Source organism: Bombina bombina, chromosome 4 (assembly GCF_027579735.1).
Source record: "Bombina bombina isolate aBomBom1 chromosome 4, aBomBom1.pri, whole genome shotgun sequence".
NCBI lineage: Eukaryota > Metazoa > Chordata > Amphibia > Anura > Bombinatoridae > Bombina > Bombina bombina.
This window is the reverse complement of record NC_069502.1, coordinates 1,085,565,539-1,085,590,524: the sequence shown is the minus strand read 5'-3', so window position 1 is coordinate 1,085,590,524 and position 24,986 is coordinate 1,085,565,539. Positions and strand designations below refer to the sequence as shown.

The 24,986-nt window shown below is 40.2% G+C and overlaps 2 protein-coding genes across 2 annotated transcripts; both read right to left on the bottom strand.

Annotated features, from left to right (window-relative positions):
• Positions 1–16,750: 16,750 nt before the first annotated feature.
• Positions 16,751–20,723, bottom strand: LOC128657836 (uncharacterized). Its single transcript, XM_053712258.1, has 2 exons — positions 17,886–20,723; positions 16,751–17,076 (listed from the first exon to the last, which is right to left on the bottom strand). The coding sequence occupies exons 1-2, from the start codon at positions 18,315–18,317 to the stop codon at positions 16,981–16,983; spliced, it is 528 nt and encodes a 175-aa protein (XP_053568233.1). The 5' UTR covers positions 18,318–20,723; the 3' UTR covers positions 16,751–16,980.
• Positions 20,724–20,742: 19 nt separating this feature from the next.
• LOC128657837 (uncharacterized) lies at positions 20,743–23,290 on the bottom strand. Its single transcript, XM_053712259.1, has 2 exons — positions 22,969–23,290; positions 20,743–21,993 (listed from the first exon to the last, which is right to left on the bottom strand). The coding sequence occupies exons 1-2, from the start codon at positions 23,188–23,190 to the stop codon at positions 20,977–20,979; spliced, it is 1,239 nt and encodes a 412-aa protein (XP_053568234.1). The 5' UTR covers positions 23,191–23,290; the 3' UTR covers positions 20,743–20,976.
• Between the last annotated feature and the right edge of the window lie 1,696 nt (positions 23,291–24,986).

Sequence of the window (24,986 nt, the reverse complement as noted above, 5' to 3'; positions counted from 1 at the left end):
CAGCATCCTGAAGACATCCCACGCAGAGCATCCTCTTCTTTCTTGATCCGACGACTAGGTGACTGTACCTTTAAGTGACGTCATCCAAGATGGCGTCCCTTGAATTCCGATTGGCTGATAGGATTCTATCAGCCAATCGGAATTAAGGTAGGAAAAATCTGATTGGCTGATTCAATCAGCCAATCAGATTCAAGTTCAATCCGATTGGCTGATCCAATCAGCCAATCAGATTGAGCTCGCATTCTATTGGCTGATCGGAACAGCCAGTAGAATGCGAGGTCAATCTGATTGGCTGATTCCATCAGCCAATCGGATTGAACTTGAATCTGATTGGCTGATTAAATCAGCCAATCAGATTTTTCCTACCTTAATTCCGATTGGCTGATAGAATCCTATCAGCCAATCGGAATTCAAGGGACGCCATCTTGGATGACGTCACTTAAAGGTACAGTCACCTAGTCGTCGGATCAAGAAAGAAGAGGATGCTCTGCGTGGGATGTCTTCAGGATGCTGCCGCTCCGCTCCGGATGGATGAACAGAGAAGATGCCGCCTGGATCAAGACTTCTGATGGATGGAAGACCTCTTCTTGCCCCGCTTGGCTGAAGACTTCTGCCGGTCTGGATGTCCTCTTCTGCCCGATCAGATGAAGACTTCGGCCCGCTGGGTGAAGACACGGTAGAGAGATCTTCAGGGGGGTAGTGTTAGGTTTATTTAAGGGGGGTTTGGGTTAGAGTAGGGGTATGTGGGTGGTGGGTTGTAATGTGGGGGGGGGGTATTGTGTTTTTTTTTACAGGCAAAAGAGCTGTTTTCTTTGGGGCATGCCCCGCAAAAGGCCCTGTTCAGGGCTGGTAAGGTAATAGAGCTGATTACTTTTGTAATTTAGTATAGGGTAGGGCATTTTTTTATTTTGGGGGGCTTTGTTATTTTATTAGGGGGCTTAGATTAGGTGTAATTAGTTTAAAATTCTTGTAATTTTTTTTATTTTTTGTAATTTAGTGTTTTTTTTTTTTGTACTTTAGTTTAGTTTATTTCATTGTATTTAATTGTAGGTACTTGTAGTTAATTTATTTAATGATAGTGTAGTGTTAGGTTTAATAGTAACTTAGGTTAGGATTTATTTTACAGGTAATTTTGTAATTATTTTAACTAGGTAGCTATTAAACAGTAAATATCTATTTAATAGCTATTGTACCTAGTTAAAATAAATACAAAGTTGCCTGTAAAATAAATATAAATGCTAAAATAGCTACAATGTAACTATTAGTTATATTGTAGCTATATTAGGGTTTATTTTACAGGTAAGTATTTAGTTTTATATAGGATTAATTTATTTAGTTAATTTAATGACAGTGTAGTGTTAGGTGTAATTGTAACTTAGGTTAGGGTTTATTTTACAGGTAATTTTGTATTTATTTTAGCTAGGTAGTTATTAAATAGTTATTAACTATTTAATAGCTATTGTACCTAGTTAAAATAAATACAAAGTTGCCTGTAAAATAAATATAAATCCTAAAATAGCTACAATGTAACTATTAGTTATATTGTAGCTATATTAATAGCTAGTAGGGGGCTTAGATTAGGTGTAATTAGTTTAAAATTATTGTAATATTTTATTATTTTTGCTAATTTAGTGTTTGTTTGTTTTTTTGTACTTTTCTGATGGATGGAAGACCTCTTCTTGCCCCGCTTGGATGAAGACTTCTGCCGGTCTGGATGTCCTCTTCTGACCCATCGGATGAAGACTTCGGCCCGGCTGGGTGAACACGACTCAAGGTAGGGAGATCTTCAGGGGGGTAGTGTTAGGTTTATTTAAGGGGGGTTTGGGTTAGAGTAGGGGTATGTGGGTGGTGGGTTGTAATGTGGGGGGGGATTGTGTTTTTTTTTACAGGCAAAAGAGCTGTTTTCTTTGGGGCATGCCCCGCAAAGGGCCCTGTTCAGGGCTGGTAAGGTAATAGAGCTGTTAACTTTTGTAATTTAGTATAGGTTAGGGCATTTTTTATTTTGGGGGGCTTTGTTATTTTATTAGGGGGCTTAGATTAGGTGTAATTAGTTTAAAATTCTTGTAATATTTTTTTATTTTTTGTAATTTAGTGGGAGGGGTTTTGTACTTTAGTTTAGTTTTTTTAATTGTATTTAATTGTAGGTACTTGTAGTTAATTTATTTAATGATAGTGTAGTGTTTAATTGTAACTTAGGTTAGGATTTATTTTACAGGTAATTTTGTAATTATTTTAACTAGGTAGCTATTAAATAGTCAATATCTATTTAATAGCTATTGAACCTAGTTAAAATGAATACAAAGTTGCCTGTACAATAAATATAAATGCTAAAATAGCTACAATGTAACTATTAGTTATATTGCAGCTATATTAGGGTTTATTTTACAGGTAAGTCTTTAGTTTTATATAGGATTCATTTATTTAGTTAATTTAATGATAGTGTAGTGTTAGGTGTAATTGTAACTTAGGTTATGATTTATTTTACAGGTAAATTTGTATTTATTTTAGCTAGGTAGTTATTAAATAGCTATTAACTATTTAATAACTATTGTACCTAGTTAAAATAAATACAAAGTTGCCTGTAAAATACATATAAATCCTAAAATAGCTACAATGTAACTATTAGTTATATTGCAGCTATATTAGGGTTTATTTTACAGGTAAGTCTTTAGTTTTATATAGGATTCATTTATTTAGTTAATTTAATGATAGTGTAGTGTTAGGTGTAATTGTAACTTAGGTTATGATTTATTTTACAGGTAAATTTGTATTTATTTTAGCTAGGTAGTTATTAAATAGCTATTAACTATTTAATAACTATTGTACCTAGTTAAAATAAATACAAAGTTGCCTGTAAAATACATATAAATCCTAAAATAGCTACAATGTAACTATTAGTTATATTGAAGCTATATTAATAGCTAGTAGGGGGCTTAGATTAGGTGTAATTAGTTTAAAATTATTGTAATATTTTATTATTTTTGGTAATTTAGTGTTTGTTTGTATTTTGGTACTTGTATGATGGATGGAAGACCTCTTCTTGCCCCGCTTGGATGAAGACTTCTGCCGGTCTGGATGTCCTCTTCTGCCCCATCGGATGAAGACTTCGGCCCGGTTGGGTGAACACGACTCAAGGTAGGGAGATCTTCAGGGGGGTAGTGTTAGGTTTATTTAAGGGGGGTTTGGGTTAGAGTAGGGGTATGTGGGTGGTGGGTTGTAATGTGGGGGGGGGGATTGTGTTTTTTTTTTACAGGCAAAAGAGCTGTTTTCTTTGGGGCATGCCCCGCAAAGGGCCCTGTTCAGGGCTGGTAAGGTAATACAACTGTTAACTTTTGTAATTTAGTATAGGGTAGGGCATTTTTTTTTATTTTGGGGGGCTTTGTTATTTTATTAGGGGGCTTAGATTAGGTGTAATTAGTTTAAAATTCTTGTAATATTTTTTTATTTTTTGTAATTAAGTGGTTTTTTATTTTTTGTAATTTAGTGGGGGGGTTTTGTACTTTAGTTTATTTAATTGTAGATAATTGTAGGTACTTGTAGTTAATTTATTTAATGATAGTGTAGTGTTAGGTTTTATTGTAACTTAGGTTAGGATTTATTTTACAGGTAATTTTGTAATTATTTTAACTAGGTAGCTATTAATTAGTCAATAACTATTTAATAGCTATTGTACCTAGTTAAAATAAATACAAAGTTGCCTGTAAAATAAATATAAATGCTAAAATAGCTACAATGTAACTATTAGTTATATTGCAGCTATATTAGGGTTTATTTTACAGGTAAGTATTTAGTTTTAAATAGGAATAATTTATTAAAGTATAGTGTAGTGTTAGGTGTAATTGTAACTTAGGTTAGGATTTATTTTACAGGTAAATTTGTATTTATTTTAGCTAGGTAGTTATTAAATAGTTATTAACTATTTAATAACTATTGTACCTAGTTAAAATAAATACAAAGTTGCCTGTAAAATAAAAATGAATCCTAAAATAGCTACAATGTAACTATTAGTTATATTGCAGCTATCTTAGGGTTTATTTTACAGGTAAGTATTTAGTTTTAAATAGGATTCATTTATTTAACAATAGTAAATTTATTTCGTTTTATTTAAATTATATTTAAGTTAGGGGGTGTTAGTGTTAGGGTTAGACTTAGGTTTAGGGGTTAATAACCTTATTATAGTAGCGGCGACGTTGGGGGCGGGAGATTAGGGGTTAATAATTGTAGGTAGGTGGCGGCGATGTTAGGGAGGGCAGATTAGGGGTTAATAAAATGTATTATAGTGTTTGCGAGGCGGGAGTGCGGCGGTTTAGGGGTTAATACATTTATTATAGTTGCGGCGATTTGCGGTCGGCAGATTAGGGGTTAATACTTGTAGTTAGATTGTGGCGACGTTAGGGGGGGCAGATTAGGGGTTAATAACTATAATGTAGGGGTCGGCGGTGTTAGGGACAGCAGATTAGGGGTTAATAGCTATAATGTAGGCGGCGGCGATATCGGGTCGGCAGATTAGGGGTTAATACTTGTAGTTAGATTGCGGCGACGTTGGGGGGGGCAGATCAGGGGTTAATAACTATAATGTAGGGGTCGGCGGTGTTAGGGACAGCAGATTAGGGGTTAATAGCTATAATGTAGGCGGCGGCGATATCGGGTCGGCAGATTAGGGGTTAATACTTGTAGTTAGATTGCGGCGACGTTGGGGGGGCAGATCAGGGGTTAATAACTATAATGTAGGGGTCGGCGGTGTTAGGGACAGCAGATTAGGGGTTAATAGCTATAATGTAGGCGGCGGCGATATTCGGTCGGCAGATTAGGGGTTAATACTTGTAGCTAGATTGCGGCGACGTTGGGGGGGGGGCAGATTAGGGGTTAATAACTATAATGTAGGGGTCGGCGGTGTTAGGGACAGCAGATTAGGGGTTAATAGCTATAATGTAGGCGGCGGCGATATCGGGTCGGCAGATTAGGGGTTAATAAAATAATGCAGGTGTCAGCGATAGCGGGGGCGGCAGATTAGGGGTTAATAAGTGTTAGATTAGGGGTGTTTAGAGACTCGGGGTACATGTTAGGGTGTTAGGTGCAGACTTAGTGTTTCCCCATAGGAAACAATGGGGCTGCGGTGTTATTTTTTTTTCAGCCGAAACTCCCATTGTTTCCTATGGGGAAATGCCGAATTTTAACGAGCTAATTCGGATTTATTCGGAGATACGGCAGCTATTTCGGATTCATTCGGTAGATTCGGAAGTATTTTAATTCGGAAATCCGAATCGATCCGAATCTCCGAATTTACCGAATTTACCGAATTTACGAATTAATCCGAAACGAACCGCACATGTCTAGTTCTTTCTTCGTTCCTTCTGCAGCCCTCTTAAATCAGTCCTGTTCTGATGCGTCCTTGCTGCTTACGGATCAATTTTCCGGTTTCTGCGCTGATTCATTCAGCCAAATTCCTTCTCCGCCTACCTCCCTCACGCAACCTCGGTGGGAGAGAGGGGCTTTACAGGTCACCGGATTCAGCACTTGTCTGTCCCATAGACTTAGGGCTTGCTCCCCACTTGGAACTCTGCGACTTGTGGCGGGCCTCGGTCTGGCCCAACAATCACCCCAGGACTCAGGGCTGTGGCGCGTACTGTCCCCGCCAATGATTCTGGAGGTTAATTACTCTGCCTAGCGCGTACACGTCCTGCATCTAGGCTCCTCCCCGGAAGTCGAGACAGCCATTTCTCGTTATTTGCGTAGATTTAATATAAAACCAATATCTTCCCAAAATAACTGCAATATTGCAACTCTAAAACTACAGAGTTCAAAGGGAGTTCTTCTTCATGGTTGTGAGATCCAAGTTTAACTTCATTACACTTAATGGAGCTGAATCTATTTCATAACCCTTAATTCCTTGATGTTTGGTTCCATGAAAGCAGCAAATATAGGTATAAAACCTGTTATTCAAAGTGCTTGGGACTAAAAAAGGTTTGGATTTTAGAATAGTTTGGGTTTTTAAATATTTTAAATTTGCATCTCTAAAATGGGAGAGCTTGGAGATGGGATTGGACCAAGTGTAAACAACACTATCTTACGTTATTTAGGCAATATTGACATGTCGTAATACAGCTTATACATGTAACGGTAAGGTAATGTTATATATTTTAATACTTTTGAATACATAGTACCATCAGAAAGATAGTACAGTAATGTTAGCAGACAGATAATAAGTGAAATTTTAAATGACTATAGACTCACATTTGCAATTAAGAACACAAAATAAATCCAAAGACCCAGTCACAGACGATTATGACTTACTGCTGTGTAAAAATTGTTGTTTTTAATAAAAAAAAATTAAATTATGAAAAAACATAATTTATGTAAGAACTTACCTGATAAATTCATTTCTTTCATATTAGCAAGAGTCCATGAGCTAGTGACGTATGGGATATACATTCCTACCAGGAGGGGCAAAGTTTCCCAAACCTCAAAATGCCTACAAATACACCCCTCACCAGACCCACAAATCAGTTTAACGAATAGCCAAGAAGTGGGGTGATAAGAAAAAAGTGCGAAAGCATAAAAAATAAGGAATTGGAATAATTGTGCTTTATACAAAAAAATCATAACCACCACAAAAAGGGTGGGCCTCATGGACTCTTGCTAATATGAAAGAAATGAATTTATCAGGTAAGTTCTTACATAAATTATGTTTTCTTTCATGTAATTAGCAAGAGTCCATGAGCTAGTGACGTATGGGATAATGACTACCCAAGATGTGGATCTTTCCACGCAAGAGTCACTAGAGAGGGAGGGATAAAATAAAGACAGCCAATTCCGCTGAAAAATAATCCACACCCAAAATAGTTTAAATTTTATAATGAAAAAAACTGAAAATATAAGCAGAAGATTCAAACTGAAACAGCTGCCTGAAGTACTTTTCTACCAAAAACTGCTTCAGAAGAAGAATACACATCAAAATGGTAGAATTTAGTAAAAGTATGCAAAGAAGACCAAGTTGCTGCTTTGCAAATCTGATCAACCGAAGCTTCATTCCTAAACGCCCAGGAAGTAGAAACTGATCTAGTAGAATGAGCTGTAATCCTTTGAGGCTGAGTTTTACCCGACACAACATAAGCATGATGAATTAAAGATTTCAACCAAGATGCCAAAGAAATGGCAGAGGCCTTCTGACCTTTCCTAGAACCGGAAAAGATAACAAATAGACTAGAAGTCTTTTGGAAAGTCTTAGTAGCTTCAACATAATATTTCAAAGCTCTAACTACATCCAAAGAATGCAATGATTTCTCCTTAGAATTCTTAGGATTAGGACATAATGAAGGAACCACAATATCTCTACTAATGTTGTTGGAATTCACAACCTTAGGTAAAAATTCAAAAGAAGTTCGCAACACCACCTTATCCTGGTGAAAAATCAGAAAAGGAGATTCACAAGAAAGAGCAGATAATTCAGAAACTCATCTGGCAGAAGAGATGGCCAAAAGGAACAAAACTTTCCAAGAAATTAATTTAATGTCCAATGAATGCATAGGTTCAAACGAAGGAGTTTGAAGAGCCCCCAGAACCAAATTCAAACTCCAAGGAGGAGAAATTGACTTAATAACAGGTTTTATACGAACCAAAGCTTGTACAAAACAATGAATATCAGGAAGATTAGCAATCTTTCTGTGAAAAAGAACAGAAAGAGCAGAGATTTGTCCTTTCAAGGAACTTGCAGACAAAACTTTATCCAAACCATCCTGAAGAAACTGTAAAATTCTCGGAATTCTAAAAGAATACCAGGAAAAATGATGAGAAAGACACCAAGAAATATAAGTCTTCCAGACTCTATAATATATCTCCCTAGATATAGATTTACGAGCCTGTAACATAGTATTAATCACAGAGTCAGAGAAACCTCTTTGACTAAGAATCAAGCGTTCAATCTCCATACCTTTAAATTTAAGGATTTGAGATCCTGATGGAAAAAAGGACCTTACGACAGAAGGTCTGGTCTTAACGGAAGAGTCCACGGTTGGCAAGAAGCCATCCGGACAAGATCCGCATACCAAAACCTGTGAGGCCATGCTGGAGCTACCAGCAGAACAAACGAGCATTCCTTCAGAATCTTGGAGATCACTCTTCGAAGAAGAACTAGAGGCGGAAAGATATAGGCAGGATGATACTTCCAAGGAAGTGACATTGCATCCACTGCCTCCGCTTGAGGATCCCTGGATCTGGACAGATACCTGGGAAGTTTCTTGTTTAGATGAGAGGCCATCAGATCTATTTCTGGAAGTCCCCACATTTGAACAATCTGAAGAAATACCTCTGGGTGAAGAGACCATTCGCCCGGATGCAACGTTTGGCGACTGAGATAATCCGCTTTCCAATTGTCTATACCTGGGATATGAACCGCAGAAACTAGACAGGAGCTGGATTCCGCCCAAACCAGAATTCGAGATACTTCTTTCATAGCTAGAGGACTGTGAGTCCCTCCTTGATGATTGATGTATGCCACAGTTGTGACATTGTCTGTCTGAAAACAAATGAACGATTCTCTCTTTAGAAGAGGCCAAGACTGAAGAGCTCTGAAAATTGCACAGAGTTCCAAAATATTGATCGGTAATCTCACCTCCTGAGATTCCCAAACCCCTTGTGCCATCAGAGACCCCCACACAGCTCCCCAACCTGTAAGACTTGCATCTGTTGAAATTACAGTCCAGGTCGGAAGAACAAAAGAAGCCCCCTGAACTAAACGATGGTGATCTGTCCACCACGTCAGAGAGTGTCGTACAATCGGTTTTAAAGATATCAATTGAGATATCTTTGTGTAATCCCTGCACCATTGGTTCAGCATACAGAGCTGAAGAGGTCGCATGTGAAAACGAGCAAAGGGGATCGCGTCCGATGCAGCAGTCATAAGACCTAGAATTTCCATGCATAAGGCTACCGAAGGGAATGATTGTGACTGAAGGTTTCGACAAGCTGATATCAATTTTAGACGTCTCTTGTCTGTCAAAGATAGAGTCATGGACACTGAATCTATCAGGAAGCCCAAAAAGGTTACCCTTGTCTGAGGAATCAATGAACTTTTTAGTAAATTGATCCTCCAACCATGATCTTGAAGAAACAACACAAGTCGATTCGTATGAGATTCTGCTAAATGTGAAGACTGAGCAAGTACCAAGATATCGTCCAAATAAGGAAATACCACAATACCCTGTTCTCTGAATACAGACAGAAGGGCACCAAGAACCTTTGTAAAAATTCTTGGAGCTGTTGCTAGGCCAAACGGCAGAGCCACAAACTGGTAATGCTTGTCTAGGAAAGAGAATCTCAGAAACTGATAGTGATCTGGATGAATCGGAATATGCAGATATGCATCCTGTAAATCTATTGTAGACATATAATGCCCTTGCTGAACAAAAGGCAGGATAGTCCTTACAGTTACCATTTTGAATGTTGGTATCCTTACATAACGATTCAATATTTTTAGATCCAGAACTAGTCTGAAGGAATTCTCCTTCTTTGGTACAATGAAGAGATTTGAATAAAACCCCAGCCCCTGTTCCAGAACTGGAACTGGCATAATTACTCCAGCCAACTCTAGATCTGAAACACATTTCAGAAATGCTTGAGCCTTCGCTGGATTTACTGGGACACGGGAAAGAAAAAATCTCTTTGCAGGAGGTCTTATCTTGAAACCAATTCTGTACCCTTCTGAAACAATGTTCTGAATCCAAAGATTGTGAACGGAATTGATCCAAATTTCTTTGAAAAAACGTAATCTGCCCCCTACCAGCTGAGCTGGAATGAGGGCCGCACCTTCATGTGGACTTAGAAGCTGGCTTTGATTTTCTAAAAGGCTTGGATTTATTCCAGACTGGAGATGGTTTCCAAACTGATACCGCTCCTGAGGATGAAGGATCAGGCTTTTGTTCCTTGTTGTGATGAAAGGAACGAAAACGATTATTAGACCTGAATTTACCTTTAGACTTTTTATCCTGTGGTAAAAAAGTTCCTTTCCCTCCAGTAACAGTTGAGATAATAGAATCCAACTGAGAACCAAATAATTTATTACCCTGGAAAGAAAGGGAAAGCAGAGTAGACTTAGAAGACATATCAGCATTCCAAGTTTTAAGCCATAAAGCTCTTCTAGCTAAAATAGCTAGAGACATATACCTGACATCAACTCTAATGATATCAAAGATGGCATCACAAATAAAATTATTAACATGTTGAAGCTGAATAATAATGCTATGAGAATTATGATCTGTTACTTGTTGCGCTAAAGCTTCCAACCAAAAAGTTGAAGCTGCAGCAACATCTGCCAAAGATATAGCAGGTCTAAGAAGATTACCTGAACACAAATAAGCTTTTCTTAGAAAGGATTCAATTTTCCTATCTAAAGGATCCTTAAAGGAAGTACCATCTGCCGTAGGAATAGTAGTACGCTTAGCAAGAGTAGAGACAGCCCCATCAACCTTAGGGATTTTGTCCCAAAACTCTAATCTGTCAGATGGCACAGGATATAATTGCTTAAAACGTTTAGAAGGAGTAAATGAATTACCCAAATTATTCCATTCCCTGGAAATTACTTCAGAAATAGCACCAGGAACAGGAAAAACTTCTGGAATAACTACAGGAGATTTAAAAACCTTATCTAAACATTTAGATTTAGTATCAAGAGGACCAGAATCCTCAATTTCTAATGCAATTAGGACTTCTTTGAGTAAAGAACGAATAAATTCCATTTTAAATAAATATGAAGATTTATCAGCATCAACCTCTGAGACAGAATCCTCTGAACCAGAAGAACCATTATCAGAATCAGAATGATGATGTTCATTTAAAAATTCATCTGAAAAATGAGAAGTTTTAAAAGACTTTTTATGTTTACTAGAAGGAGGAATAACAGACATAGCCTTCTTAATGGATTTAGAAACAAAATCTCTTATGTTATCAGGAACACTCTGAGTATTAGATGTTGACGGAACAGCAACAGGTAATGGAACTTTACTAAAGGAAATATTATCTGCATTAACAAGTTTGTCATGACATTCAACAACAGCTGGAGGAACAGCTACCAAAAGTTTACAGCAGATACACTTAGCTTTGGTAGCTCCAGCACTAGGCAGCGATTTTCCAGAAGTATCTTCTGACTCAGTTGCAACGTGGGACATCTTGCAATATGTAATAGAAAAACAACATATAAAGCAAAATTAATCAAATTCCTTTAAATGACAGTTTCAGGAATGGGAAAAAATGCCAGTGAACAAGCTTCTAGCAACCAGAAGCAATAAATAATGAGACTTAAATAATGTGGAGACAAAAGTGACGCCCATATTTTTTTAGCGCCAAATAAGACGCCCACATTATTTGGCGCCTAAATGCTTTTGGCGCCAAAAATGACGCCACATCCGGAACGCCGATACTTTTGGCGCAAAAGAACGTCAAAAAATGACGCAACTTCCGGCGATACGTATGACGCCGGAAACAGAAAAAAAATTTTGCGCCAAAAAAGTCAGCGCCAAGAATGACGCAATAAAATGAAGCATTTTCAGCCCCCGCGAGCCTAACAGCCCACAGGGAAAAAGTCAAATTTTAAGGTAAGAAAAAAATTATTGATTCAAATGCATTATCCCAAATATGAAACTGACTGTCTGAAATAAGGAATGTTGAACATCCTGAGTCAAGGCAAATAAATGTTTGAATACATATATTTAGAACTTTATAAAAAAGTGCCCAACCATAGCTTAGAGTGTCACAGAAAATAAGACTTACTTACCCCAGGACACTCATCTACATGTTGTAGAAAGCCAAACCAGTACTGAAACGAAAATCAGCAGAGGTAATGGTATATATATAAGAGTATATCGTCGATCTGAAAAGGGAGGTAAGAGATGAATCTCTACGACCGATAACAGAGAACCTATGAAATAGACCCCGTAGAAGGAGATCATTGAATTCAAATAGGCAATACTCTCCTCACATCCCTCTGACATTCACTGCACGCTGAGAGGAAAACCAGGCTCCAACCTGCTGCGGAGCGCATATCAACGTAGAATCTAGCACAAACTTACTTCACCACCTCCATAGGAGGCAAAGTTTGTAAAACTGATTTGTGGGTGTGGTGAGGGGTGTATTTGTAGGCATTTTGAGGTTTGGGAAACTTTGCCCCTCCTGGTAGGAATGTATATCCCATACGTCACTAGCTCATGGACTCTTGCTAATTACATGAAAGAAAAATCTGTTTTTCAGAATAATTCTGGATTTTAGAAATCCAGATTTGGGCATTTGTAGCCGTAATATGTTTAGTTATGTATAGTAAAAAACTTTGCAATGTACTTTCATTATTTATTTTTCCCCTTTTTGTGTAATTTATCTCTGAAAATTTGGACTTTTCTAATTCTCAGAACTGAAAAAGCACCCTGTAGCGTTCTCAATGCTAACCCTGTGACATATCGTTCTCTAATTGGTTTAACAGATAAGAACTGCAAAACAATGTACTTATACAGGGAGTGCAGAATTATTAGGCAAATGAGTATTTTGACCACATCATCCTCTTTATGCATGTTGTCTTACTCCAAGCTGTATAGGCTCGAAAGCCTACTACCAATTAAGCATATTAGGTGATGTGCATCTCTGTAATGAGAAGGGGTGTGGTCTAATGATATCAACACCCTATATCAGGTGTGCATAATTATTAGGCAACTTCCTTTCCTTTGGCAAAATGGGTCAAAAGAAGGACTTGACAGGCTCAGAAAAGTAAAAAATAGTGAGATATCTTGCAGAGGGATGCAGCACTCTTAAAATTGCAAAGCTTCTGAAGCGTGATCATCGAACAATCAAGCGTTTCATTCAAAATAGTCAACAGGGTCGCAAGAAGCGTGTGGAAAAACCAAGGCGCAAAAGAACTGCCCATGAACTGAGAAAAGTCAAGCGTGCAGCTGCCAAGATGCCACTTGCCACCAGTTTGGCCATATTTCAGAGCTGCAACATCACTGGAGTGCCCAAAAGCACAAGGTGTGCAATACTCAGAGACATGGCCAAGGTAAGAAAGGCTGAAAGACGACCACCACTGAACAAGACACACAAGCTGAAACGTCAAGACTGGGCCAAGAAATATCTCAAGACTGATTTTTCTAAGGTTTTATGGACTGATGAAATGAGAGTGAGTCTTGATGGGCCAGATGGATGGGCCCGTGGCTGGATTGGTAAAGGGCAGAAAGCTCCAGTCCAACTCAGACGCCAGCAAGGTGGAGGTGGAGTACTGGTTTGGGCTGGTATCATCAAAGATGAGCTTGTGGGGCCTTTTCGGGTTGAGGATGGAGTCAAGCTCAACTCCCAGTCCTACTGCCAGTTTCTGGAAGACACCTTCTTCAAGCAGTGGTACAGGAAGAAGTCTGCATCCTTCAAGAAAAACATGATTTTCATGCAGGACAATGCTCCATCACACGCGTCCAAGTACTCCACAGCGTGGCTGGCAAGAAAGGGTATAAAAGAAGAAAATCTAATGACATGGCCTCCTTGTTCACCTGATCTGAACCCCATTGAGAACCTGTGGTCCATCATCAAATGTGAGATTTACAAGGAGGGAAAACAGTACACCTCTCTGAACAGTGTCTGGGAGGCTGTGGTTGCTGCTGCACGCAATGTTGATGGTGAACAGATCAAAACACTGACAGAATCCATGGATGGCAGGCTTTTGAGTGTCCTTGCAAAGAAAGGTGGCTATATTGGTCACTGATTTGTTTTTGTTTTGTTTTTGAATGTCAGAAATGTATATTTGTCAATGTTGAGATGTTATATTGGTTTCACTGGTAAAAATAAATAATTGAAATGGGTATATATTTGTTTTTTGTTAAGTTGCCTAATAATTATGCACAGTAATAGTCACCTGCACACACAGATATCCCCCTAAAATAGCTATAACTAAAAACAAACTAAAAACTACTTCCAAAACTATTCAGCTTTGATATTAATGAGTTTTTTGGGTTCATTGAGAACATGGTTGTTGTTCAATAATAAAATTAATCCTCAAAAATACAACTTGCCTAATAATTCTGCACTCCCTGTACTAACAATATGATAATGGCTATCATTTTTTGCAGCAGACACAAGCCCAGAGTGGCTCCTTTAAATAAGGCAAGTGAACGTTGGTGGAGTTTGGCTGTTGAAAAGTAATTGCAGCAAACAAGATGTTAATTTGTTTTGAAAATGTTGAGAATTGGCTGATTTGTTGCTCTGTAGCAAGACAACGCAAATGTCTTGTAATTTACAAGGTGTTTACTGGCCCTTTAAGGCAACTATTCATATTAATGACAGGAACACCCACTAATGAAACTATGAAAAAGGTACGAGAATCAAGGATAAATGAATTTGGAACATGGTCTCTCTATTACAACAAAGTTCTTCAGCAACTTTATGAGCCTCAATGAATTTAACCAATGGGTTGTTGGTAACTCTACTCATATACCCATATAAATTAACAAAAATAATTAAAATAAGTAAAGTAATTGCCAGAGATGGATTCAGTATGTTGCAACCAGCTCTATCAACAAGTGGGATAAAGCGATACGCATACTGAGAAACAGCTATGTCAAAACAGTGCATCATTTAGAAAATGAAACACATACCTATTAGAAAATTGGGCTTATTAAACTTGGTAAATAATTTAACTAGAATCTGACTATATTTTACTAATGTTAGACCCTTGTGTTAAATAAAAAGGCATTTTTGTTTAGTTATATTTTGTGGTGACTACAAGGACCATCTCTATGTCCCATGTATTAACTAATAAAGATGTCAGGTACTTTATAAGTAAATCCCTTTAAATCCTTTAAAAGTATTTTTACATATAAGTCATATTAAGGCCTGACTTAATTTTTGCTTTACTGAACAGGAGTATAAATAATGTAGGAAAATATTAAAATCTGTGTTGTCAAATGTTAGGAATTGTTTTATCTTTTATGCACAAGAATTCCTGTATTTTGCTAATCATGGTGGGAGAGAAGCCAAATCTAAACTGTTTGTGCTTTGAATTTTCAGAAGTCCTTTCTGTATTTTATTTAAAGCCCCCTAAAGGTTTCCAGGCCTAAGATTTTGTTCTGATTATATAAAGTGGGATTGATTTCATATTTAGCCACATACCATCTGTTTAAAAATGAATACAATTAGGCTTTAATGTTGATTATTCGTCAAAACATGTAATTTGAATTTATGGTGAAAACATATATGCACTTCTGTATATGAAACACAGTTAATAATCTTAAAAGTCTCTAAAAAAATTGTCCAACTTATGACAATGGTCCATAATGATTTCTACTATAATTTTTTTTAGTTTGTTTTCTGGCCCTTGCTAAGTTTTGTACTCTCATTGTTGATTATATGTGTAAACATGTGTATGTAATCATGAGTGTCTGTTTACATGTATATGTAAGCATGGATGTCTATATAACACAGTAGATTTGCATAATCAACAAATGCAAGATAACAAGACAATGCAATAGCACTTAGTCTGAACTTCAAATGAGTAGTAAATTTTTTTCTGACAATTTTAAAAGTTATGTCTATTTCCACTCCCCCTGTACCATGTGACAACCATCAGCTAATCACAAATGCATACATGTACCATGTGACAGCCATCAGCCAATCACAAATGCAAATACGTACAGTATATGCTGTGAATTCTTGCACATGCTCAGTAGGAGCTGGTGACTCAAAAAGTTTAAATATAAAAAGACTGTGCACATTTTGTTCATGGAAATAAATTGGAAAGTTGTTTAAAATTGCTCTATATGAATAATGAAAGTTTAATTTTGACTTGAGTGTCCCTTTTATCATTTTTAAAAGCCATGACTGAACATCACCCACATTAACCATAATATTATCTGGATTTGACAAGACAATCAGAAACTGGTGCTTTGAGGACAAAACTGACTTGGGCTGCATGAGTCAAAATAGAAGACTTGGCTTTTCACCTGGTTTATAAAATTTATATTCAGTTGGTGCAACTTTGTGACATCATGTGCAGGGGTATAACTTGACCTTACTGAGCCCCCTTCTAAAGCACTAAGGTATTGAATATTAGGTTAAAAAAACATGATACTGATATTATTATATTTTTGACAATAAATCCTTTTTTTAAATTATGTTGTTTAAAAAATAGTAGTACAATATATAGAAAGAAGATGCTGTTTTTAAAATCTAGTTTCATAAGGTTATTTACTCCAGTAACATTTTAGTGCTGTTCATTTGACCAAACCATATTTAGTATTAGAAATGGCAAATGCAAATTGTTGCATATTTCTTAGCTTGGGTGACCACTCAAAAAGAGATCTGCATAGTATGATTTTCTTTTAAGGTCTTAGAGGCTCCATTTAGCTTCCATATACTTTACACCCAATTGACCCACTTTTTGAACACCACCATCTATTACCACTTCTGCCATTCTGGCAACCTGAAATAATGACACAACACAGGAGTTTGGCTAAATATGGAAAGGTCACATTTAATAATTTAATTTAAATTCAAAAAATTTCTCACTGGGTAATAACATACCCTGGGTAATAACATACCCTGGGTAATAACATACCCTGGGTAATAACATACCCTTAATCAACATAACACTCAAAAATGCGTCAGCATTTGCATAACCTGAACTTGGATCCCACGTGTCAGGGGGGGGGGACCACAAACCCCCCCTGCGGCAGAGCAAAAGGGGAGGAGCGAACCTGCAGCATATACCAGCCTTTAGCTAGACCACCGAATCACGACTTAGACTGGGTATGCTACAGGATCCCCTCCGCCCCTCGCAAGCCCTGCCTACGTGCCAGATCCCGATTTCACCGCAACAACTTATCAACTTTCTCCTATATGGCTGCTTGCTTATCTTAACGCTTTCAGCTAGCTTAGACCGCTCGAGTCACCCGCTAGCTTCCAGCTGCAGCTCTCTCGATCCCCTTATTAGGGGGCACGGGCGGTCTTACTGCGATCCAACTAAGTAGCTGACATCGTGCCCCTAACCATGCCAATTTCTCTCGATATCTCTGGTTGTGACCTCTCCGCGTAGTTGTCTTTACTGCTCTCTTGCATCTAGGGAGGGTGGGAGGGAAACAAAAAAGGTTAGTACTGAAGCCACTTCCTGTTGTCCCCCCTATATGTACCTTTTCCAACCCCCCTCTTCTATCTCTTGCTCTTCAGTCCCTCCTCTCATTCTTATCTTCTACTTCCCTATTCTCTAACCTAACTCCTTCCCCCCCCCCCCCCCTCTTCTCCCTTCCCCCCTGTCCTTCCAGCCAGGAGCCCAGCCCTTATGCCGCTCCGTTCTCATGCAATCCCTGCGCTCTTTTTAAGGTCTTAGAGGCTCCATTTAGCTTCCATATACTTTACACCCAATTGACCCACTTTTTGAACACCACCATCTATTACCACTTCTGCCATTCTGGCAACCTGAAATAATGACACAACACAGGAGTTTGGCTAAATATGGAAAGGTCACATTTAATAATTTAATTTAAATTCAAAAAATTTCTCACTGGGTAATAACATACCCTGGGTAATAACATACCCTGGGTAATAACATACCCTGGGTAATAACATACCCTTAATCAACATAACACTCAAAAATGCGTCAGCATTTGCATAACCTGAACTTGGATCCCACGTGTCAGGGGGGGGGGACCACAAACCCCCCCTGCGGCAGAGCAAAAGGGGAGGAGCGAACCTGCAGCATATACCAGCCTTTAGCTAGACCACCGAATCACGACTTAGACTGGGTATGCTACAGGATCCCCTCCGCCCCTCGCAAGCCCTGCCTACGTGCCAGATCCCGATTTCACCGCCAACAAAGAAATACTCTTTCTGCCAAACACCTTTAAACTTTTCCCGTGACCTTTCCTTACCTTGATCATTTCCTCCAACATTCTCCTGATGTCCTCCAAAAACTGGTCATTACCGGCCTCGTTCAGGTGAACTCCGTCGCGCCTGATTATCTCTTCCCTTTTTGCCGCCAACAATGGGTGCTCCAGCACCGCTCCACCTATCCCCCTGACTGCTTTTGCCGCTACCAAATTAATCTTCCTCCTTGCTCTGTAGCCCGCTCTCTGCGTGTCAGTGTTCCTCCAAACCAACCTTGATATTATGTTTGACCATACTATCTTTACTCCTTGCCATGTTATCGCCAACCACCCCATTACACTTTTTATACTTTCTTCCAGTTCCCTCAGAGGGTATGCTCCAATATCATTCCCTCCTAAATGTATTATCATTACGTCCGGGCGCCCCCATCTCTGCCTTGCCTGCTGTATTGTGCTTACCAACTCTTCCCACCTCATTCCTCTCTTTCCTATCCACCTAACACTGGCTTCGGTGTATCTAAATCCCAAATGTGTCCCTTTTGCCAATGTCGCAGCCCTAACTTGCGCCCAGTATACGTATGAATGCCCTACCACCCATATCCTTAGTGCTCTTCCTGTAACAAATCACAAAGAAAAATGGAGAATTAAATTCATTCCGGTTGGCGCCATGACCTCGCATCCCTAATCGCAATCAAACGCCCCCTTTTGGCCTGATGTAGGACTTGTATGCTGCTGATTTCCACCTTCCCATTTTTTTAATCTGCTCGATCGAACATCCTCTAGATGCCGCACTGGTTGCTGCCCCTATTCTGAATGAGTGCGGCGCATAGTATGCATCTGACCAACCCAGTCTTTCTACCGTTCTTTCCAATACCTTCCTAAACTGAAAACCCGTGACGCCGGATCCGTCCCTATGCCTAACAAATTGCGGGCCCTCTGCCCTTGCTGTTAGCTCATAATCCCTTACTGCTGCCACCGGGCAAGTCGCGCCACCTGTCCTCCCCATTGACACCCATACCCCTTTTCCTTCCGTATCTGTTTTTGATTTCCGAATTAAAACTAGCACTGCTCGCACGCCCCATTTCACATCTTCTCGCCTTACACCACCGCCCACGTCTTTCCTATTCCTCGCCAGCAATTCCCCTATGCGCAATGCCCCATGGAAAGCCAAAGAGAAAGCTACCCTGAATACCAATGCCTCATCGTCATTGAAACATACTTTGCTGAGCACTGCCAACATTTCCGCCAACCTATCCTCTGTTATCGGCTCCCTTCTATCGCCTTGCTTCTTCTCTCCTACGCTCCACCCCTTGAATACTTTCCTTACCACAAATCTCTTTGTTATATCCTTTCTCCCATATAACTGCGAAAAATACGACACCCCCGCCAGTACTGTGCCCAACTGCCCTTTCTTCACCCCCCCTTGCTTCAATACCCATAGCCATTCTAGAAAAACCGTTTCTTCCTCGCGACCTATAATCTTGTTAAATTCGCACCACCGCTCCCAATACTTCTTGTATACGGCCCACGTTTTTGGCGCCACGGACTTCTCTACCATCTCCCTGATTCCGTCTATTTGCTGCCAATCTGCCAAAGAAGAACAGGGCAGGGTTCACCTTCCTTCCTTGCCCTTGGAGCCACCTTCCTAAATATTTCCCATTTAAACCTTGACAGTGCGTCTGCTACAATATTCCTGTACCCTGGTATATGCTGTGCTTTAAAACAAATATTGTGCTTAAGGCACTTTAATACAAAATATCTCAAATACTTAATAACCGGGTTAGATGATGACGACAAATTATTCATTACATCCACTACTGCCTTATTATCGGACCAACAGATGATTCTTTTGTTCTCTAATACATGGCCCCACAGCTCTATCGCTACTATAATGGGAAACAATTCAAGCAAAGTCATGTTCTTTATCCACCCTTTCTCCTTCCAATCTGCGGGCCATTCGCCCGCGCTCCATCTACCTTGCAAATACGCTCCAAACCCCGCACTGCCTGCTGCATCTGTGAACAACTCCAATTCTTCCACTGACCTTGCCTCTTCCCATATCCTGATACCATTAAATTCATCTAAAAATGCCTCCCACACTCTGAGGTCTTCCTTCATTTCCTTATTGACGCGCACCATATGCTCGGGCAGCTTTGCCCCTTTTGTCCCCATTTCCAACCTTCTTTTAAATAATCTACCCACCGGTATTACCCGGCACGCAAAATTCAAAACCCCCAGCAATCTCTGCATTTCTCTAAGAGTCACCTTATTCCTTTTCAACATCGTTTTTATCATATGTCTCGCCTTCTCAATCTTATCCGCAGGGAGCTCGCATTGCCCCTTTGCGGAATCTATCATGATACCCAGGAAAACCAGCCTCGTACCCGGCCCCTCCGACTTTTCCGTTGCTACTGGCACTCCCAACTGTTTGAACATTGCCTCTAGCTCTTCCTTCCAGATTCTACATTCCCCTGTCTCTTTCCTGCCTACCACCAAAAAATCATCTAAGTAGTGAGACATACTCTCACATCCTGTTTTTTCTGTAAACAACCAATGCAAAAATGAACTAAACTTTTCAAAAACTGAACAAGAAACCGAACACCCCATGGGCAAACACTTATCTATGTAATAATCACCATCAAACTTACAACCCATTAAATTAAAACTAGCTGTGTTCAAAGGCAATAACCTAAAAGCAGATTCCACATCTATCTTTGCCATCAACGCCCCTTTTCCAAGCCGTTTCACTATTCTTACCGCACTATCAAATGATTGATATTGCACTGAAGAATCCAACTTGTCAATTGCGTCGTTGACTGAATTCCCCCTGGGGTAGGACAGGTGCTGTATCATCCTGTATTTACCCTTCTCTTTCTTGGGAACTACTCCCAGAGGGGACACAATCAAGTCAGCACACGGCTTCTCTTTGAATGGCCCTGCCATTCTCCCCAATTTAACCTCCTTCCTCAATTTTTCCGCTAGTACTCCTGGAAATTCTGCTGCAGATTTTAAATTTCTCGCCTGCATAGCCCCTTTAACTTCTGTTTTAACTGGGACCACAAAACCTACACGCAAACCGTTTGTTAACAAAATCCTTTCCTCTTTCAGCGGGTACATTGCCAATTCCTCAATGATCCTATCTACCCTCAGCGGTGTTTTGGCCATTACCCGCCATTCCTCCTCCGCTACCGTTGCCCCCGTGCCCTCGAAAGGAAAACTTGCTATTGTTATTGGCATTACCCTTCCTACAATCCACTCCTGGGTGCGCTCCGCCACAATGCCTACATGCGTGCTTATATTTACATGAATTCCCCCTGTCGCACCTCTTGTCATTAAACGCCCAGCATTCCTTTGCCTCTGTTCTGAATGTTTTCCCTTGCCCTATGGGCCTACCTTGTGCTTCAGGGACCTTCATCACCCTCGTCCACGTATCTAGTATTTTTACCCCAAAATCCTTCCTACCTTTACCTCCCAATTGTATATTTCCTTTCCTAAATTCCCTATCATAATCCTTCCATGCGAAACCCCCGTATGTGGTGTAGCATTCCGCTATTAAATGTATGTATCTCAGAACCCCTTTCATCTTATCTGGATTGGCCGTTAGAAAACATTCTGCATATATGACCATCCCTTTCACCCATTCTGGAAATGTCTGCTTTGCCTTTCTCCCCCTTCCCTCATTAGATTTGACCGCCAAAGCTTCCCTAGTCATTTCAAACACATCCACATACCGTCCTCTCTGCGCTTTCCTAACAACCTTCGCTTTTAAATGTGTGGGAAGGGGTAAGAGCTTGGTCGCTGCTACTTCATCGTCTAAATTCACCACATTATCACTGCTGTCCTCGTCCTCATACCCTTCCTTCACCACCTTATTTTTCTCTTGCTTAGCATATAACTTTCTTACAATTTTCAAGATTTTTCTATGCCCCCTCCCATTACGCTTATCATCCTCAAAGTCATCATCCGTGGAACTATCTGACGAAGATTCACTACTGTCACTATAATACATTTGCTTACCGTGTTTCTTATGGCTCACACGATGCCCGTCTTGTCCTTCCTTGTCTGCTGCCGCCATTCCCTGCGGCGCTGTCGTGCTCCCTTCGACCTCTTTGTCACCTGCTCCATTGTTCACTTTACCCACTTTGTCTCTCTTCTGCAACATATTCATATTTACATTAGTACCATCCCCCCCTTTTCTTTGAACCTGTTTCACAGACATGTGCTCTGCCCTCTTACCGCTGCGCCCCCCATTCCCTGTATCCCTAATGCTCCTTTCATCCTCCCCTTCTTCCTCTACCCTCACATATGTATACCCCTCCGTATCCCTAATCATCCTGGGGCGCTCCACACTATTCTCTTCTAACCTGACCCTTTTTGCTGCCCTCCTGCTATTCGCCCCTCTTCTGTACACTTCACAGTACTTTTTCCTTTCTTTACCCCCTGCTCTAGCTCTGTCCTGGCCTTCCCACTCCTCCCCTGACTCGCATGTGTGTGTGCCTGGACCACCGGGTCCCCAGCAATCTGCCTCCGCATTCCTTAATTCCTCCCTCCTTCTTGGTTCCCTGCTCGTCTTCCCACCCGCACCGCTTGATACCTTGTGCTTATTTCCCCTTCCCGGCGACTGACGCCCTCTCTCCACTACCCCTGCTGAAACGGAATCATCCCTGTCGCACCGTGCGGCCCCCGCCCCCCCCTTCATGATGACGTCATCACGTAGCGCACGCCGTATCGGCGTGCGCATGCGCATATCGCGCTCACTGACTGGGGAAGAAGAGGGGGAGGGGGAGGAAGGGGGGATACTGCTGCGCCTATGGCGGCCACTCGCGCCCGCAACTGCGCCTCTATCAGACCGCTCACTGCTAAGCCAGACCCTGCCCCTGGACTGTCTGCCGCCTGCTCTACTACTATGGCCCTCATCTTCTAGGCCCCAATTACGCCGCCGCGCGCCCTGCTTGCTGCCCCCTAGAGGCGCCATTGCTTGCCGCCGCCTGCACCCCATACTGCCCCCCTGGCCTAAGGGAATCTCCGGACTGCTGGACCGGTCCGTTTCACTAAATAACGCCACTTCCCCCATACTCACATCAGAATTGGCCCCCTCCTCTGCCTCAGCCCTGTCTTTCATACTCACGTTACCCTCTTGCATCCGCTCTCTCTCAGGGGGGGTTACCGCTGCCTTCTGCTCCAAGACCGTCTCCTGCTTCTTCTGTTTCTCTCCCTGCCTTTTTTCCAGGAGCTTCAATCTCTTCTGAGCCCGGATTGCTCTCGTCTTCCAGAGGGTCTCATCATCTGTAAGGAACCGTTTGGGAATTCTCCTGCTTCTGGCCGTCATCTTCAGCAACTTCTTCTGCATCAGCTACAAGCAGCTCCTGAAACAAAAAAGGTTAGTACTGAAGCCACTTCCTGTTGTCCCCCCTATATGTACCTTTTCCAACCCCCCTCTTCTATCTCTTGCTCTTCAGTCCCTCCTCTCATTCTTATCTTCTACTTCCCTATTCTCTAACCTAACTCCTTCCCCCCCCCCCCCCCTCTTCTCCCTTCCCCCCTGTCCTTCCAGCCAGGAGCCCAGCCCTTATGCCGCTCCGTTCTCATGCAATCCCTGCGCTCTTTTTTAACAGTGTTATCTGGCAAACAGACCTGAAATAGTTGTCACACTGTCACAGCTCCAACCCTGTCGATAGTTGTTCTCTTGCAGAAATTTTCTACTCCTGTGATTCATGCTGACTTCTCTGGCTCATGATGTGCGGATTGGCTGTGTCTCCAATCTTAGGCCCCAATTCTAAAATGATCCCTGGGCTAGTGAGATTCTATAAGAATGCGCGCAAGCCCTTCTATTTCCCTGGTGGAATGACATAAAGCCACTTTTTACCCTGAAAACAGGGTGTCTCGCTAATGGGCGTATACTGCATTTTCGTATGGGAAGGAGATGTATACATTCCAAAAGAGCACAATAAAATTTGTCATTTTTTAGTCTTCAAAAATGAATAAGTGAAAACAGCGTAATTTGATTTGTATTAAGTGTAATATTCATGTTTTAAAACACGCCATTCCCCCCCCCCCCCTCTGTACTTCATCCTCCTTTGTGAACTTTTACCTAACAGAGAGCTATCATTATATGTATGGGAGACAGCTTGCCACTCACATGGTCAGCACCTTTTTTTAGAATTTCATGAGGCTGGCCCTATGACTGTTGGCTTGGAAAACCACACCTTGACCAGCAAATGTTTTAGAATTGGGATCTTATGGAAAAATTCCGTTTTAACCTAAAGGGATAGGTGGGAAAGAACTGGAGATAATAATAATCCACAAACCTAAGTCCTAGTAAACCTTTGTATAGGATAAGGTAGTGCCTAATGCCAGGTATATTTAAATATTTAAAGAGAAAAGGAGCAGAAGCATTATTATGGCACACTTGAGGGGATTGTCATCTCATACATGTAGGGTAAGTGAGTTCATTGTAAAGAAAAATGAATTTGTTTAAAACTTAACGTTTATTATATAAATTAATAAAATAAACCCAGTCAGTGTTAATTTCGTAGACTAAAACTAGACTAAAATGACTATAAAACTAAAGAAATTCTAATGACTAAAATACGACTAAAACTAAAATGACATTTTAGTCAAAAGACTGTGACTAAAACTAAATCAAAATGACATTTTAGTCAAAAGACTATGACTAAAACTAAATCAAATTTGCTGACAAGAACATTTTATGCAAGTTGTTATAATCAATCCATATTCAATTACTGCTCTTTTGTAAAATTTACGAAACTTCATTTTATTAAATTTTAAGATAAAGACATGTTATATACCACAACAGTTAAATCTGTTAAATCTGTATTGCATATGTTCAAACCTTAATACCATAAATAAAAACTGGTTAATAAACCTTTACTCCAGGAGTTTATAATAAGTTTGGAAGTTCAATCAATCAATTGATTCTTCCTATAGAAATAAGCATAAACCACAAATATGGATTTAAGTTATGCTGTGCCTGTGCTATCTGCAGAAACTTTTTGTTGTGTTGAGTTACTTGGTACTTGTTTTAATTATTAACAGAGAACTGTTAAAGTTTTTATATTGGGTAATATGTTAAATACAGCCAATACAGTTTAGTTTTTTTTATATTTTAAAGTTGCACTTCTGTTT